This window comes from Podarcis cretensis (genome assembly GCF_951804945.1).
Source record: "Podarcis cretensis genome assembly, chromosome: 2".
NCBI lineage: Eukaryota > Metazoa > Chordata > Lepidosauria > Squamata > Lacertidae > Podarcis > Podarcis cretensis.
The window spans coordinates 21,510,573-21,526,028 of NC_137171.1; the positions used below are offsets into that span (position 1 = coordinate 21,510,573).

Below are 15,456 nucleotides of genomic sequence, written 5' to 3' on the forward strand. Positions count from 1 at the left end.
AAGGGATCTTTCTCTCCCTCCCTTTGCATCTTTGCAATTCTGCCAATTAATATATATATATATATATATATATATATATATATATATTGCATCTCTGCAGTTGTGAGGGCTGGTGATGGAGCTTAGCCAGTGTGGTTTATAGTCGGGCATGATAGGAATGGTTGTCCAAAACATCTGGAGGGCACCAGGTTGGGGAAAGATGCTTTGACATCTGGCCTGTACCCTACAGCTCCCTTTCCCTTATGGGGTATTCCGGAGCCCGTATAGAGTCCTTAAGTGGGTTCCCTATTGGTAGGAGAAAAATAACAGGCCAACCAGAGTATATTGAGAAGCAAAGCGGCTAGTAAGCCTGATCTTTATTAAAGGAACTGCTGCAACAGGGTCCCAACTCACCACACACAGGAGGGAGGAGAACCCTGAACAATGGTGCGCAAACCCCTAGATAGACTTTTGAAATTGCCCACCGGGTAGCCCAAGACCATCCCCGTGAAACATCATACATACATCACAGAAGGAGGCGGTCCACAGCAGAAATCCTGCCTGCTAGGATACCTGATAATGGTCACTGATTGCTTTACCTGGGCAGCCTGGCCATTCTTTTGTGATGGTTAATACTTTAGTTCCTGAGTCCAGGTCACAGGCTCACCCTATTCATACACGAATACACCCTTAAGATAGGATTTGCAAGCAAAAGGGCAATGGGAAGGCTTTCCCCATTTGCCTCCCTTACTGCAGAGGAACATTTGAGGTCATTGGAAGAGTCAAAATGGCTCTCCCGTATTATTTCAGACACACGGTTCATATATTTAGATATGTGTGCATTTATGAATATTTGTTCTATATTTGAGGGACGCGGGTGGCACTATGGTTAAACCACAGAGCCTAGGACTTGCCGATCAGAAGGTCGGCGGTTTGAATCCCTGTGATGGGGTGAGCTCCCGTTGCTCAGTCACTGTTCCTGCCAGCCTAGCAGTTTGAAAGCACGTCAAAGTGCAAGTAGATAAATAGGTACCATTCCGGCGGGAGGATAAACGGCGTTTCTGTGCGCTGCTCTGGTTCGCCAGAACTGGCTTAGTCATGCTGCCCACATGACCCGGAAGCTGTACGCCGGCTCCCTCGGCCAGTAAAGTGAGATGAGCGCCACAACCCCAGAGTCGGCCACAACTGGACCTAATGGTCAGGGGTCCCGTTACCTATTCTATATTTGAGACCTCAAAATTCTTATAACAAATCCTTGCTCTCAAGACTCTTTTCCCCTTTGCCTCACACCCAGTTACCCTGGCAACCTTCCAAACCCCCAGTCTCTGTTCACACCTCGGGGTGTGTGACAAGGGCGAAGGACTGTTCTCTTGCATTGCCAATAGCCCTCAATGGCCCTGTATTTGGAGAAAAAAGCTTGAAAACCACTGGTTTAGATGGGTTGCAGGTATCCTATCGCAGAAATCCACCAGTCCCTTGAAATCCATTCATGTGATGCTGTTGCTTTGGGGGAGATGGGCTGTGCGTCTTTCAATGACAGTGGAGGAAGGTGTTTTCGGGTGGTGGAGAGGCACTGCCTTCTAACTAGCATCTCACCAGTGTTTCCTTGTCCTCCTGCAGATCTGTGCCCTTCTCTTTGCCAGCCTCTATATCCTGTGCTACTTCATCCTAACTCGCTTCAAAAGGCACACAGACTTCACAACAGGTAAGGTGGGGGCAGGAACTTGGGTGAACAGGATCTAACCCCCTGTGTTCATGTCTTGCTCAAAGTTTAGCTTTTTAATAAAGGGTGGCTTGGATTCCTTAGGGAGGCATGGGAAGCAACGTTTGTTCTCTGCCAGGAGATGCCAGCCCAGCTAAGTGTGACTGTGGTCCTACGTGCACCCAATCTTTGCACATGTTTGGGAGGACATCTCTGCTACAGCAGTGCTCTAAGCTTTTGTGTGTCTAGGGTTTTTATGCTTGATAGGGCCTGGTGATATCTGGTTTTATTTATTTTTTTTAAAAAATATTTTTTATTAGATTTCCTACAAACAACAAAGAATAAAAATAAACAACAACAACATACCGTATTTTTCACTCTATAGGGCGCACCGGACCATAGGGCACACCTCGTTTTTTTGGAGGGGAAATAAAGGGGGGGGAATTATTCCCCCCCCCCCCGCGGCCCCAAAAACAAAGAAGCCAAGACAGCCAGCGGGATGGATCCCGCTGGCTGTCTTGGCTTCCTCTTTAGCCACGCACAACCTCTCCAGCTGGGAGAGGCTGCGCGTGGCTAAAGAGGAAGCCAAGACAGCTAGCGGGATGGACGCAACCTCGCTTTCGCTCCCGGAGCTTGCCGGGCTGAGGGCGGGGGAAGCCCAAGCTTTCCCCAACCCCAGCCACCAGAATGGGTCTGGGAGCGAAGGCGAGGTTGCGCGGAATCTCGCCTTCGCTCCCGGAGCTTGCCGGGCTGGGGCTGGGGGAAGCCAGAGCTCTGCCTGAAGCCCGGGGTGCGCAGCGCAGCGCTCCCCGGGCTTCGGGCTGCAGGCTGCTATCCGCAAGCCTTGGGAGCCTGGCGGGAGTTCCTGCTGGGCTCCGAAGGCTTGCGGATAGCTTCCTGAAGCCTGGAGAGCGAGAGGGGTCAGTGCTCGCTCTCCAGGCTTCAGCGAAAGCCTGCATTCGCTCCATAGGACGCACACACATTTCCCCTTCATTTTTGGAGGGGGAAAAGTGCGTCCTATAGAGCGAAAAATACGGTATACAAAAGCAGTATCAAATCCATGAAATAGGATTCTCTGAATCCTTTGACTTCCTTCTACTCTCTTAGATTTTCTTTTTCAGCTGCATATCATTATTGCTCCAAGCCTCTTTTCCTTCAAATTTTCCTACACTATCTCTACAATTACAAGTGATCTTAAAAACCCTGCCAATGTATTAACCTGCTTACAATACTTTTGCAAAATACATAATAAACATTTCCCAATGTATATTCAGGGATATCTGGTTTTCAGCATTGTGCTATATCACCAGTTTTAAAGTTGTCCAAATATAAACAAGTTAACTTACTAAATCTCACCATAATTTAATAATTATCAGTCTCTGTATTTCTAATAGTGTAACCAAATCAGTAATTTTTGACGTAACTGTAAAAACTACTCTGAAAATTTATTATTCCAACCTTCATCTGGTTGTAAATGTTAAGTTTATACCAGCAAGAATGAGTCTTTCTATAAACAGAGAGAGATTTAAATCAAGTCTTACTGACTACTGATTTAAATCATGATTGAATTAATTTTATAATGAATGATTTTAGCGTGTTGTGTTGTTGTACTGTTGCACTGTTTTAATGTTGTTAGCCGCCCTGAGCCCGGCTTCGGCTGGGGAGGGCGGGAAATAAATAAAATAATTTATTTTATTTTATTTTATTTTATTATTATTATTATTATTATTATTATTATTATTATTATTATTAATTTGATTTAAATCAAATCCACCCTATGTGAAACTATGGAAGACATCGTGCCCCTTCTTCTCCAGCTAGGTCTCTCTAGGGAGGGGCTATTCCCCCATGCCTGACATCTTTGCAACAGCTTTCATATATATATATATATATATATATATATATATATATATATATATATATGGAGCTAAACCCTGTGGAAAAGGCCTTTTCCTTCATGCTTCGGTTTGTTTACACTGTGGTTAGCCTAGTTGTCCCGGGAGTGGTTAGCCTAGGCAACATGGGAACATGGGGAGTAGGGTTCTTTGAGAACCTTTTTCCATCGCTTCAAATGAGCACTGGAACTGAACTTATGCAATCTGATGCTGGAGATGACTTGCTAGGCACAGGGTCCATTATGAGACCAGAAAGAAGCCATGCGCAGCTCCAGGTTGCGGAGGTTTTGCGCTTGGGTTTCCGTGTTTACCTGCTTAAGGAGATTATCAGAAGAGATCACAAAGAAAAAAGGAAAATATATGAAAATAACAAGATGAGATGTGGGAACAGCAAGATAGGACTGGATAGAATTGTGAACATTATTTGAACAGATTTGTGGACATTAATGCAGCAGCAAGAAGATGATTGGAATCCCCTTCGGAACTTCAAATATGAGTACCCCCAACAAAAATTTAAAATTCGGCTTTGTAATTCAGAATTTATGTGATGTGATGTGATTTGATTTGATTTGATTTGATTGGTCGGTTAATAAAAATTATTTAAATAAATTAAATTAAATTAAATTAAAATTTACAGTTTTTTGTTACTGTAAAACATCTTTGGGGGCCAGAGCATGATCTAGAAGTGCTAAAATAAAACAGTAATGGGTGTTACAGTGCCTGAGGAGGGGAGAGAAATAGCTTGGCAGAGGATGGAGATAAGTCCTGCCTTCAGAATTGCCTGCCCCCTCTCCCCCTTCCCTTAACTCCCCACCCCCTTTACCCCCCCCCCCAAAAAAAAGTTCCCACAGAATATAGTCTGCTACTTGCCGGGCGTTTTGCCAGTCCCAAAATGGCAATTAAGCAAAACTTTATCACAATGCATCTGGGTTACAGGCTGCCGGACCCAGGAAAGAATGGATTAGTTCCGTTTCTCTATAGGGAACTAAGTATTTTCAGACAATGTGTGCCTTGTATTCCGGATACCAAGGAGACCAGCTGCACTCCGAAGGGCTTAACATGGCTGCAGAATGGAGAGAGAAGGGGGTTGCCGTTCCATTAAAGCAGCTAGAATGTTTGGGGCATCTATGTAGGGTTTTGTTTTTGGTTTTTTAAAAGCTGCATTATTAATGGTAATTCATTCCTGCCAAGCAAGCAGTGCAAATATTCATCTTCTTTTTGAAATCATTTTTATTTGATTTTACAAATATAAATTAATTACAATACCAGTTACAAAGTGAGATTGAATCTTGAGACTGCCCCCCATACCTTTCATGGGTCCTGTTGTCAACATTTCCAACTGCATCTTGTTTCGTAGCCTATGTTTTGTATCTATCCATATTGTCCGTGGCATTTGTTACATTACAAGTGAGATTAAAATCCTGCTAATGTTTCCATCTGCTTACAGTGGTCTCCTAAATAAATTAGCCATACCTCGGATTAGATACGCTTCAGGTTACATACGCTTCAAGTTACAGACTCCACTAACCCAGAAATATTACCTCGGGTTAAGTACTTAATTTGTTCTGGAGATCTGTTCTTAACCTGAAACTGTTCTTAACCTGAAGCACCACTTTAGTCTGTTCTCATCCTGAAGAAAAGTTCTTAACCCGAGGTAATATTTCTGGGTTAGTGGAGTCTGTAACCTGAAGCGTATCCAATCTGAGGTACCACTGTACTACAGTCCTACCTTGGTTGTCGAATGGAATCTGTACCGGAAGTCTGTTTGACTTCTGAAAACATTCAACAACCAAGGCGCGGCTTCCGATTGGCTTCAGGAGCTTCCTGCATGCAGTCGGAAGCCGTGTTAGATGTTCGGGTTCCAAACAACGTTTGCAAACTCACTTCTGGGTTTGCGGCATTCGGGAGCCAAAACATTTGAGTCGAGTTGCAAGGCGTTCAACTTCTGAGGTACGACTGTACATTAGATGTCAGTCCGTCAAAGGCCTGGTTGAAGATGTTTTTGAAATAGAAGAACTGATCTAGCAGGAAGATTAATAAGACCAGGGCTGGAGCTCACATCCCCACTCAGCTGTGCAACAAACTGGGCCTGTCAGCGTTTTGGGGCACGATCAACTTTGCAGGATACAAAGGGGCAGGGAAGAGAGTGGTGTCTGCCGCCCTGAGCTCCTTAGGAGGAAAATTCGACATGAATGTAATAAGTAACGATGTTCCTTCTTTCTTAGTTGATGAAGACGCTGCTGTCAACAGAATTGCGTAAGTTCCTTTCCTCATCGTTCCTCGTACTTAAAACTCCTGGCATCCTTTCTTTCCTCTCTTCCATCCTCCTGCTTTACCTCCCCCCTGTGGTAAAGGGACCTCTGACCATTAGGTCCAGTTGTGGCCGACTCTGGGGTTGCGGCGCTCATCTCGCTTTATTGGCCGAGGGAGCTGGCGTTACAGCTTCCGGGTCATGTGGGCAGCATGACTAAGCCGCTTCTGGCGAACCAGAGCAGCGCAAGGAAACGCCGTTTACCTTCCCACTGGAGTGGTACCTATTTATCTCCTTGCACTTTGACGTGCTTTCGAACTGCTAGGTTGGCAGGAGCAGGGACCGAGCAACGGGAGCTCACCCCGTCGCGGGGATTTGAACCGCCGACCTTCTGATCAGCAAGTCTTAGGCTCTGTGGTTTAACCCACAGCGCCACCCATGTTCTTTCCTCTCTCCCATCCTCCTGCTTTACCTCCCCCCCGCCCCCCCCGTACATATGTTTAAAAAATGTTTTAAGTATAATCTGTAAATAGCTGAACAAGAAGCTGACTATAAATGACAATTAAGGCTGCCATCCACACTTGTCTGGAAGTAAGTCCCGTTGAATTCAGCTGTGTTTACTTCGGAGAAAACATGCAAAGGACTGCACTGCTCATTACTTTTTGAATTTGTTGGCTGAAAAACGGAACAGCATCCTTCAGTTTCATGCATTTTGGGGGGATACTTTTAAGAAAGGGTGTACTGGAGGCGTTCTCAGCCAGATAACTACACATTTTCTGTGACCATTGTTAAAATGCAGGTTCTTTTTAGTTCTCTCATATCTGTACGTGTATCTTTAATGTCTGAGATGGGCAGTATCCAATTGATGTGTTGTGTCAGCACCAGGATTCCTGCTTGCACAACAGAACTTCTCTTCCCAAACAGCCACTAAATCTCTACTAGGGGTTCCCCAATCCTCCAGATCAGATCTGGGGAGGGTCCAGGGAGTTGGAAGGGGGAAACTTCACTGTACAAGTGGAAATTCTTTTGCTGACAGAATGCGTTAGTTAGATTCTGCCCTATGTCTCACCTACATTTAAGGAGATGATTCACAAGATACATTTCTATATGGGTAAAAAGGCACTTAACATGTCTCTCTCCTCTCTCTCTCTAATTTTTATTAAATTTTCTGTTTAACAATTTAGAATACTCATTTAAACAACCTTAAAATAACAATGACTTCCCTTCTTCTCCTTCCATGGTTCATTTTGCATAACATAAATTCCTGCATGTTTTACATCAACTAAACCATTCGATATTCCATTATTACATCCATCAAAACTTCTTTACACTGTTGAATTAAGTTAACATGTCTCCTTAAACTCATCTACAGTCATCAACAGACTCCCAAAAGTACTCAAGGAAAGCTGCAGCCATTTTGCGGTCATTAGACACCTTGGGCTGTATTTTATTTTATTTTATGCATGCATACATACATAGACACTTTTGCAATAGCTGTTCCACAGTATGTATTTTTTTTATATTGGGGCTTCTCTATCTGTGGAGCATCTTCGGCCTCTTGTCTTTGGCCTCTCTGCTGCTCACCTTCATTCCTGGTGTGGAAGAAATGTTATCAGCTTGAAAGGGGGCAGTGGGTGGGTAGAAAGCTGTCAATCGTGAGACACAGATTTTAATCCCCCTTTCTTTGCTCTGCTCCCCAGACTCTGGCTGTGCACCTTCACCTTGGCAGTATCACTAGGAGCTGTGCTCCTGCTTCCCTTCTCCATCATCAGCAACGAAGTTCTGCTTACCTTCCCGCAAAACTACTACATCCAGTGGCTCAATGGGTCCCTCATCCACGGTGAGCTCCATGCTGTAGCTTGTACATTTGACTGCCTGGGTCTTCAGTGCGCTGCTCTATGGGAAGAGAGAGCGACTAGGGGAGTTAGAGGTTGTAAAGACTGTGGAGAGAATAATTGGGTGCACTCTTCCCACCTTGGATCAAATCTACGCTTCCAGGTGCCATAAGAAAGCTGCAGAGATAGTGCAGGATAGTTCACACCCCAGAAATGATCTCTTTCAGCTCCTGCCTTCTGGAAGAAGGTACAGGGTTATAAAGACTAGGACTAGCCACCTGAGAAACAGTTTCTATTCCAATGCGATTTTGGTTTTAAACGCAGTGTAAGGTAGTCTCTATGGGAGTATAATGTATTTAATTATGGGGTATCAAGAGTTTTTAGGGGGCTAACCAGGCTGGGATAGCTGGGATAGTAGGCTTGTTGATTTCTGAATGTCTGATGTAGATTTTCAATTTTGTTGTTCTGTATGGGACAATGACAATAGATTATTGTATCGTAGAGAGAGCAGTTGTGTGGCATTGCCTCTTCAGCAATAGCCTGGGATATTATTTGCTGAATACTTCCCATTACACTGAAAATGACTGTGGCTTCTAGGGCATTAATTGGATTTCTGAGTACCCCAGCCGTGAGACTCCCAGGTGGGGAGACTTTAGTTTAGCTCAGACAAGTCATAAGAAGCAAGCTACCTTTTCTTTATTTCCAGCAGGGTTTCCCAAATTTGGGTCTCCAGCTGTTGTTGTGCTTTGGACTACAATTCCCATCATCCCTGACCAGTGGTCTTGCTAGCTATGGATGATGGGAGTTGTAGTCCAAAAAAACCACAGCCAGAGACCCAAGCTTGGGAAACGCTGATATACAGTTGTATCCCACCCTTCCAGCAAGGAAGTTCTCCCCCTCTCCATTTTTATTCTCACAACAACCCTGTAAGGTAGGTTAGGCTGAGGGTTGGGAGGGGGGCAGCCACCACTGGTCAGATAAGAAGAAAGGAAAGCTTCAACTGTATATCCATAGAGATTTGCCATTGCGTAAACCAGGCCTTTTCTCTCGTTCCCACCAGGGCTCTGGAACCTCGTCTTCCTCTTCTCCAACCTCTCTCTCGTCTTCCTCATGCCCTTCGCCTACTTCTTCACCGAATCCGAAGGTTTTGCGGGATCAAAGAAGGTAACAGCTGCCCCTCTGCTCCTCCACCCTTTCTCCTCCCCCAGATTCAAATCAGAACCAGTGAATGTGGTGAAGGTCCTGTGTGAGTGTCTGAAGGCAGTTGGAGGATGGATGGCAGCTAAGAGATTGAGGTTGAATCCTGACAAGACAGAAGTACTGTTTTGGGGGGACAGGAGGTAGGCGTGTGTGGAGGACTCCCTGGTCCTGAATGGGGTAACTGTGCCCCTGAAAGACCAGGTACGCAACCTGGGAGTCATTTTGGACTCGCAGCTGTCCATGGAGGCGCAGGTCAATTCTGTGTCCAGGGCAGCTGTTTACCAGCTCCGTCTGGTACGCAGGCTGAGACCCTACCTGCCCGCGGACTGTCTCGCCAGAGTGGTGCATGTTCTGGTTATCTCTCGCTTGGACTACTGCAATACGCTCTACATGGAGCTACCTTTGAAGGTAACCCGGAAACTACAACTAATCCAGAATGCAGCAGCTAGACTGGTGACTGGGAGTGGCCATTGAGACCACATAACACCGGTCTTGAAAGACCTACATTGGCTCTCAATACATTTCCGAGCACAATTCAAAGTATTGGTGCTGATCTTTAAAGCCCTAAATGGCCTCGGTCCTGTATACCTGAAGGAGCATCTCCACCCCCATCGTTCTGCCCAGACACTGAGGTCCAGCGCTGAGGGCTTTCTGGTGGTTCCCTCACTGCGAGAAGTGAGGTTACAGGGAACCAGGTAGAGGGCCTTCTCGGTAGTGGCGCCTGCCCTGTGGAATGCCCTCCCACCAGATGTCAAAGAGAACAACAACTACCAGACTTTTAGAAGACATCTGAAGGCAGCCCTGTTTAGGGAAGCTTTTAATGTTTGATGCATTACTGTATTTTAATATTTTGTTGGAAGCCGCCCAGAGTGGCTGGGGAAGCCTAGCCAGATGGGCGGGGTATAAATAAATTGTTATTGTTATTATAAAACAGTGATTGATCCTTTTTTTCTGTTGCCTCCCCTTTTTCCAGGGGATCATGGCTCGTGTCTATGAGACGTTTGTGGTTCTCCTGCTGCTGACCCTGTTGGTGCTGGGAATGGTTTGGGTCGCATCTGCCATTCTGGACAACAACGCAGCCAGCAGGGAGAGTCTCTATGGTGAGTTTGTGTCCCTCAGCTCCCTTTCCGCTTTTCCCAAGGTTTGTGTCCGAAAGCAAGGAAGGGAGACTGGAACCCATCTGTGTGCAAGGCTCAGTCAATATTGCCAGCTAGACATGCATCAGATTGAACTCTCGGCCACCTGGTCTGCATACTGCCAGCAGTAACTGGAAGCAGTATGGTCAGATATGTGTGTGTGTGTTTTTTTTTTTTGGGGGGGGGAGCCTTTTTGACCAGATGGGCCAGATCTTTCTCTTCCACCCCAGTGAATTTACTTATTTTTACTTTGTTATTGTACTTACTACAATATCTTAACTTACTACAATATTTGTTAAGAATGGATTCCAAATATCATTGAACTTGTCCATGGCAAATCTGCGTTTATATGCAAATTGTTCATATGTTGCAAGTTTGTATAAGTTCAGTCCAATCAGAGAAGGGAGCCACATTTTTATTTTTCCAATTCACCAGGATCAGTCTTTTTGCTGTGGTAAGGGCTCGGAGATTCCACTCATCTTGTCCTTTTGTAAGGTTCCATGTGCTGGGTATATAATTAAAGAGGATATTTTGCTCTGTCAATGTAAGGTTGTTCTGTACAGTGCTGGTGATGGTTTCAGTTCCCTTCTGCCAAAAATCTTTCAATATTTGACAATGAAAAAACCATATGTTTTAGAGAAACATTGTCTTTATCGCAACTCTGATGGTTATATACCTTAGATAGCCCTTTTGTAAAACAAAATTAATGGGGTCCAGTATATATTCACCCGGGACTTGCCAATCAGAAGGTCGGCAGTTCAAATCCCCGCGACGGGGTGAGCTCCCGTTGCTTGGTCCCTGCTCCTGCCAACCTAGCAGTTCGAAAGCATGTCAAAGTGCAAGTAGATAAATAGATACCACTCCGGCAGGAAGGTAAACGGTGTTTCCGTGCACTGCTCTGGTTCACCAGAAGCGGCTTAGTCATGCTGGCCACATGACCCGGAAGCTGTACGCCACCTCCTTCGGCCAATAAAGCAAGATGAGCACCGCAACCCCAGAGTCGGTCACGACTGGACCTAATGGTCAGGGGTCCCTTTACCTTTACCTTATATATTCACCCCAGTGAATAATAATAATTTTGTTATTTATACCCTGACTATCTGGCTGAGTTTCCCCAGCCATTCTGGGCGGCTTACAGCACATATAAAAACATAATAAAATATCAGACCTTTGACAGGCAGGCAGGACTGGCCTTCTTTCAAAGTTGCACCCTGCAGGTGGAGAGAAATACTGCCCAAGAATTCCCTGTGCACCAGCAATTTTTGTCTGCAAGGGGGGGGGGGTCAGCTTGCAGGACAGTTTGAATCCATGGAGCCATGCCTGCAAGCAGACAGCTTCGAAAGGGGGGGGGGTCACTTGCCAAGGAACAACCAGGAAGTCTGTGTTAGGCTCCCAATCATTCCTTTGCATCTGTACCCTGTCCACATCTGATGTTAGTTATTTAGTTATTTTGATTGATTGATTGATTGATTGATTGATTGATTGAATTTATGTACCGCCCTATACCCGGGGGTCTCAGGGCGGTTCACAGAATCAAGAATAATAAAACCACAAAATGCCTAATAAAAAGAAAACAATAACCCAATAGCCCCACCCCCCCAAAAAAAACCCACCACATTTTAAAAGGGCATGTAAATCAGATCAACCCAAGGCCTGCTTGGAAAGGAACATTTTTGCCTGGCGCCTAAAGGTGTGTAATGAAGGCACCAGGCGGACTTCCCCAGGGAGAGCATTCCACAGACAGGGGGCCACTGCAAAGAAGGCCTGTTCTCGTGTTGCCACCCTCTGGACCTCACATGGGTGAGGCACACAAAGAAGAGCCTCAGAAGATGATCTCAGGGTCTGGGTAGGTTCATATGGAAAGAGGCGGGCCTAGAGGTATTGTGGTTCTGAGCCGTTTATGGCTTTATAGGTCAAAACTGGCACTTTGAATTGGGCCCAGAAACCCACTGGTAGCCAGTGCAGTCGGACCAGGATTGGTTTAATATGCTCAAACCGTCTTGCTCTGACAGAGTGTCTCCACCCCCATCATTCCACCCGGACACTGAGGGCCTTCTGGCGGTTCCCTCACTGCAAGAAGCCAAGTTACAGGGAACCAGGCAGAGGGCCTTCTCGGTAGTGGCGCCCACCCTGTGGAACGCCCTCCCATCAGATGTCAAAGAGAACAACAACTACCAGACTTTTAGAAGACATCTGAAGGCAGCCCTGTTTAGGGAAGCTTTTAATGTTTGATGCATTACAGTATTTTAAGATTTTGTTGGAAGCCGCCCAGAGTGGCTTGGGAAGCCCAGCCAGATGGGCGGGGTATAAATAATAAATTATTATTATTATTATTATTATTATTATTATTATTATTATTATTATTATTATTATTTTATTTTTAATTACTGCTCCGGTGAGCATCCTGGCCACTGAATTCTGCACCGGCTGAAGTTTCACCAGTTGTTAGGTGTTGGGCAGGTGGGGCAAATGGCCTTGTCTGCGAGCTGGAGGCTCCCCATTCCAGCACTGCCCCAGGTGGTCTGTTTTATTTGCCCGAACCGCACACTGACTTCCTTTCTTTCTGCAGACCTATGGGAATACTACCTCCCCTACCTCTACTCGTGCATCTCCCTGTTTGGTGTGCTGCTGCTCTTGTGTAAGTCGTTTGGTTTTTTTTAAATGCATCATTATTATTGCTATTATTGGGATGCTGCTGGGAGGAAGGAGAACTCAGTGCCAGGAGCGCAGATCTAATCCGGACATTAGAGAGGGGTCCTAAATGCCTGGGGTTGAATTGCCAGCTCCACAGGGTCTGTTGGATAAACAATGTATTCTGAGCTTTGTTTGCATTTTTTAGAAAGGGGTGGGGGGAGTGTAGGTGATGTTTTGTAAGGAGAGGGAAGATAGCTGCTTTACCACTGAGCTGTCTTTGCTGCATGCAGAAGATCCCACGTTTAATACCCAAAATCTCCAGGTAGGACTGGGTGAGCACTGTCTGAAACCCTAGAGCCATCGCCTAGCCCTATACCTGTCCTGTATAATGCAGGATTGTCCCGTATTTCAGTGTAAAATGGCACATCTTGTATTGATACAGTTTTGTCCTGTATTTCAGTACTTTAATTCTTTTTCTACTTTTCAAATTAATATGTTTCATTAGTTTTACAATCAATTTAACATTTCAAAATTTGACTTCCTTCCCCTTCTTTCTGCAGTTCCTTGAATTTATTTTTTAATACCTTCTGCATATCCAAGTTCATTTAACCTCATTTAATTATCTACTGTAAATAAATACTGCAGGTTATTACAATAACTTTGCTAATGTTTTTATCTGTTTACAATTTATTTGTAAATAGTCAATAAACCATTTCCATTCTTTTATTTATAAAAAGTTTGTTATCTTGATTTCGTATTTTTCCGGTAAGTTTCGCCATTTCTGCATATTCCATTAGTTTTTGTATCCATTCTTCCTTGGACTTCTGCTTCTTTCCGCTTTTGGGATTTTGCTGATGTTGTAGCATACATAAATAAATTTCTATACAATTTAGGTAGTTCTGTCCTTATAATTCCCGATAGAAAAGCTACTGGGGGTTTTTAAATAAAAGTTATTTTGAACATCCTTTTCAATTCATTATATATCCTCTCTCTCTCTCTCTCTCTCTCTCTCTCTCTCTGCCAAATTAGCCCCCCCCCCCCTGCAAATGTATATGTTTGGAAAAGGGTGTGTAAAAGGTCATATATTTAAGCTCTGGGTAGTCAAGCACAGACACGTCTACAAATTCATGTGTATGTGTGTGTGTGCACATGTGTGTGTGACAAATTCCAGAGGGGACATCTTGTTAGGCTGCAGTAGATTGTAATGGATTGCTTTGAAGTCATTTCAGCACCAGATTTTTTTTGGGGGGGGGAATCACCCCCTAACTGCCCCGGCCCACCCTGTCCTGTATTTTGTCAGAACATAGGTGGCAATTCTTGACCCAGGCTACCTTTTTTTTTTTTTTTTTTTTTTTGCATGTGTATCTCTCTGCATATGAAACAGAGGGATAGAAATGCTTGCCAAATAGCTTTGTGGCGGAAGTAGGAAGTGACTATTTTCCCCTGAGCAAAATTCTTGCTCTCTGGCTTTGGGTGTTGTCCTGATTGGGGAAAAACAGTGCTTCTTCTTTTTTTTTTAAGAAGAAAAAAATGTTGATTACTCACCATGAAGTTGTTACACTCAGTGCCACACTTTTAACATTCGGGGCACTGAGTACCCTTGAGTACCTGCAGCAACAACAACAACAACAACAACAAAGCACTGGGAGAATCTATATTCCAAAGAGGGTCTTATAATCTCCCTTGGCTTTCTGCCGGAGAGTGTGCCTTGCAGCTCATAGAGTGTTTTTGAAGCTTCCTGGAGCTTGTTCTTCGTTGGTTCCAAACAAAACAAAACAAAGAACCTAATAAATGTTAGACAGGGATGACGGCATCTCTGCAAAGAGCCCCAAACCAGAGATTTTGTTGCACTGCGGGATGAGGCAACTTTTAAGTACAGGTTTTTTGAGGCCAGCTAGATCCCCAGAGTTGCAACAGTTTCCAAGAGATGTTCTGTGTGTGTCTGACCCTGTGGAGGCCTGTTTCCCCCCTCTTTGAGCCTTGCCAGTCCTTGAGCTTGGAGAATGGTGCCACCTCCTGGCCGGAGGGGCCATGATGGAATTACATGCTGGTGCTGCTGTTTACAACTCTTTTTCTTCTTCGTTCTCTCCCTCCACAGTGTGCACCCCCTTTGGCCTGTCACGGATGTTCACCGTCACAGGGACACTGCTGGTGAAGCCCAGGGTAAGAGCAGGAGAGGCTTTTTGGACTTGCCAAGCCTAATAGAAGGGATGTGGGTGGTGCTGTGGTCTAAACCACTGAGCCTCTTAGGCTTGCCGATCAGAAGGTCGGCGGTTCGAATCCCCGCGAGGGGTGAGCTCCCGTTGCTCTGTCCCAGTTTCTGCCAACCTAGCAGTTTGAAAGCACACCAGTGCAAGTAGATAAATAGGTACCACTGCGGTGGGAAGGTAAATGGCGTTTCTGTGCGCTCTGGTTTCCATCACGGTGTTCTGTTGCACCAGAAGTGGTTTAGTCATGCTGGCTACATGACCCGGAAAGCTGTCTGTGGACAAACACCGGTTCCCTCAGCCTGAAAGCGAGATGAGCTCTGCAACCCCATAGTCGCCTTTGACTGGACTTAACCATCCAGGGTTCCTTTACCTTTTACCTTTACCTTTTAGTACAACAGAGAAGAGGGGAATGATCAACAAAGCAACCTGGTTGCTTGTCAGCAAATGTATTTAGTTGGGAGTGGGAAACAGAATGAGCAGCAGCAGCATAGACGACACTGTTTAGATCAGGGATTGGGGAGTCTTGGGTCCAGAGTCTGAAATCTGCTCTCCAGGCCCTCCTTCTGAGCCTTAGGGAGCTCTGTGCAGGCCATGCCCCTCACAGACCCTGCTCT

At 45.2% G+C, this 15,456-nt stretch overlaps 1 protein-coding gene across 1 annotated transcript in view; it reads left to right on the top strand.

Annotated features, from left to right (window-relative positions):
* The window catches only part of LMBR1L (limb development membrane protein 1 like), a 48,621-nt gene that overhangs the window by 21,012 nt on the left and 12,153 nt on the right, over positions 1–15,456 (top strand). The window contains exons 2-8 of the mRNA XM_079965528.1: positions 1,600–1,684; positions 5,802–5,832; positions 7,528–7,667; positions 8,723–8,826; positions 9,836–9,962; positions 12,568–12,636; positions 14,731–14,795. Of these exons, the coding sequence (XP_079821654.1) occupies positions 1,600–1,684; positions 5,802–5,832; positions 7,528–7,667; positions 8,723–8,826; positions 9,836–9,962; positions 12,568–12,636; positions 14,731–14,795 (621 nt within the window). The remainder of the gene's footprint in view (positions 1–1,599; positions 1,685–5,801; positions 5,833–7,527; positions 7,668–8,722; positions 8,827–9,835; positions 9,963–12,567; positions 12,637–14,730; positions 14,796–15,456) is intronic.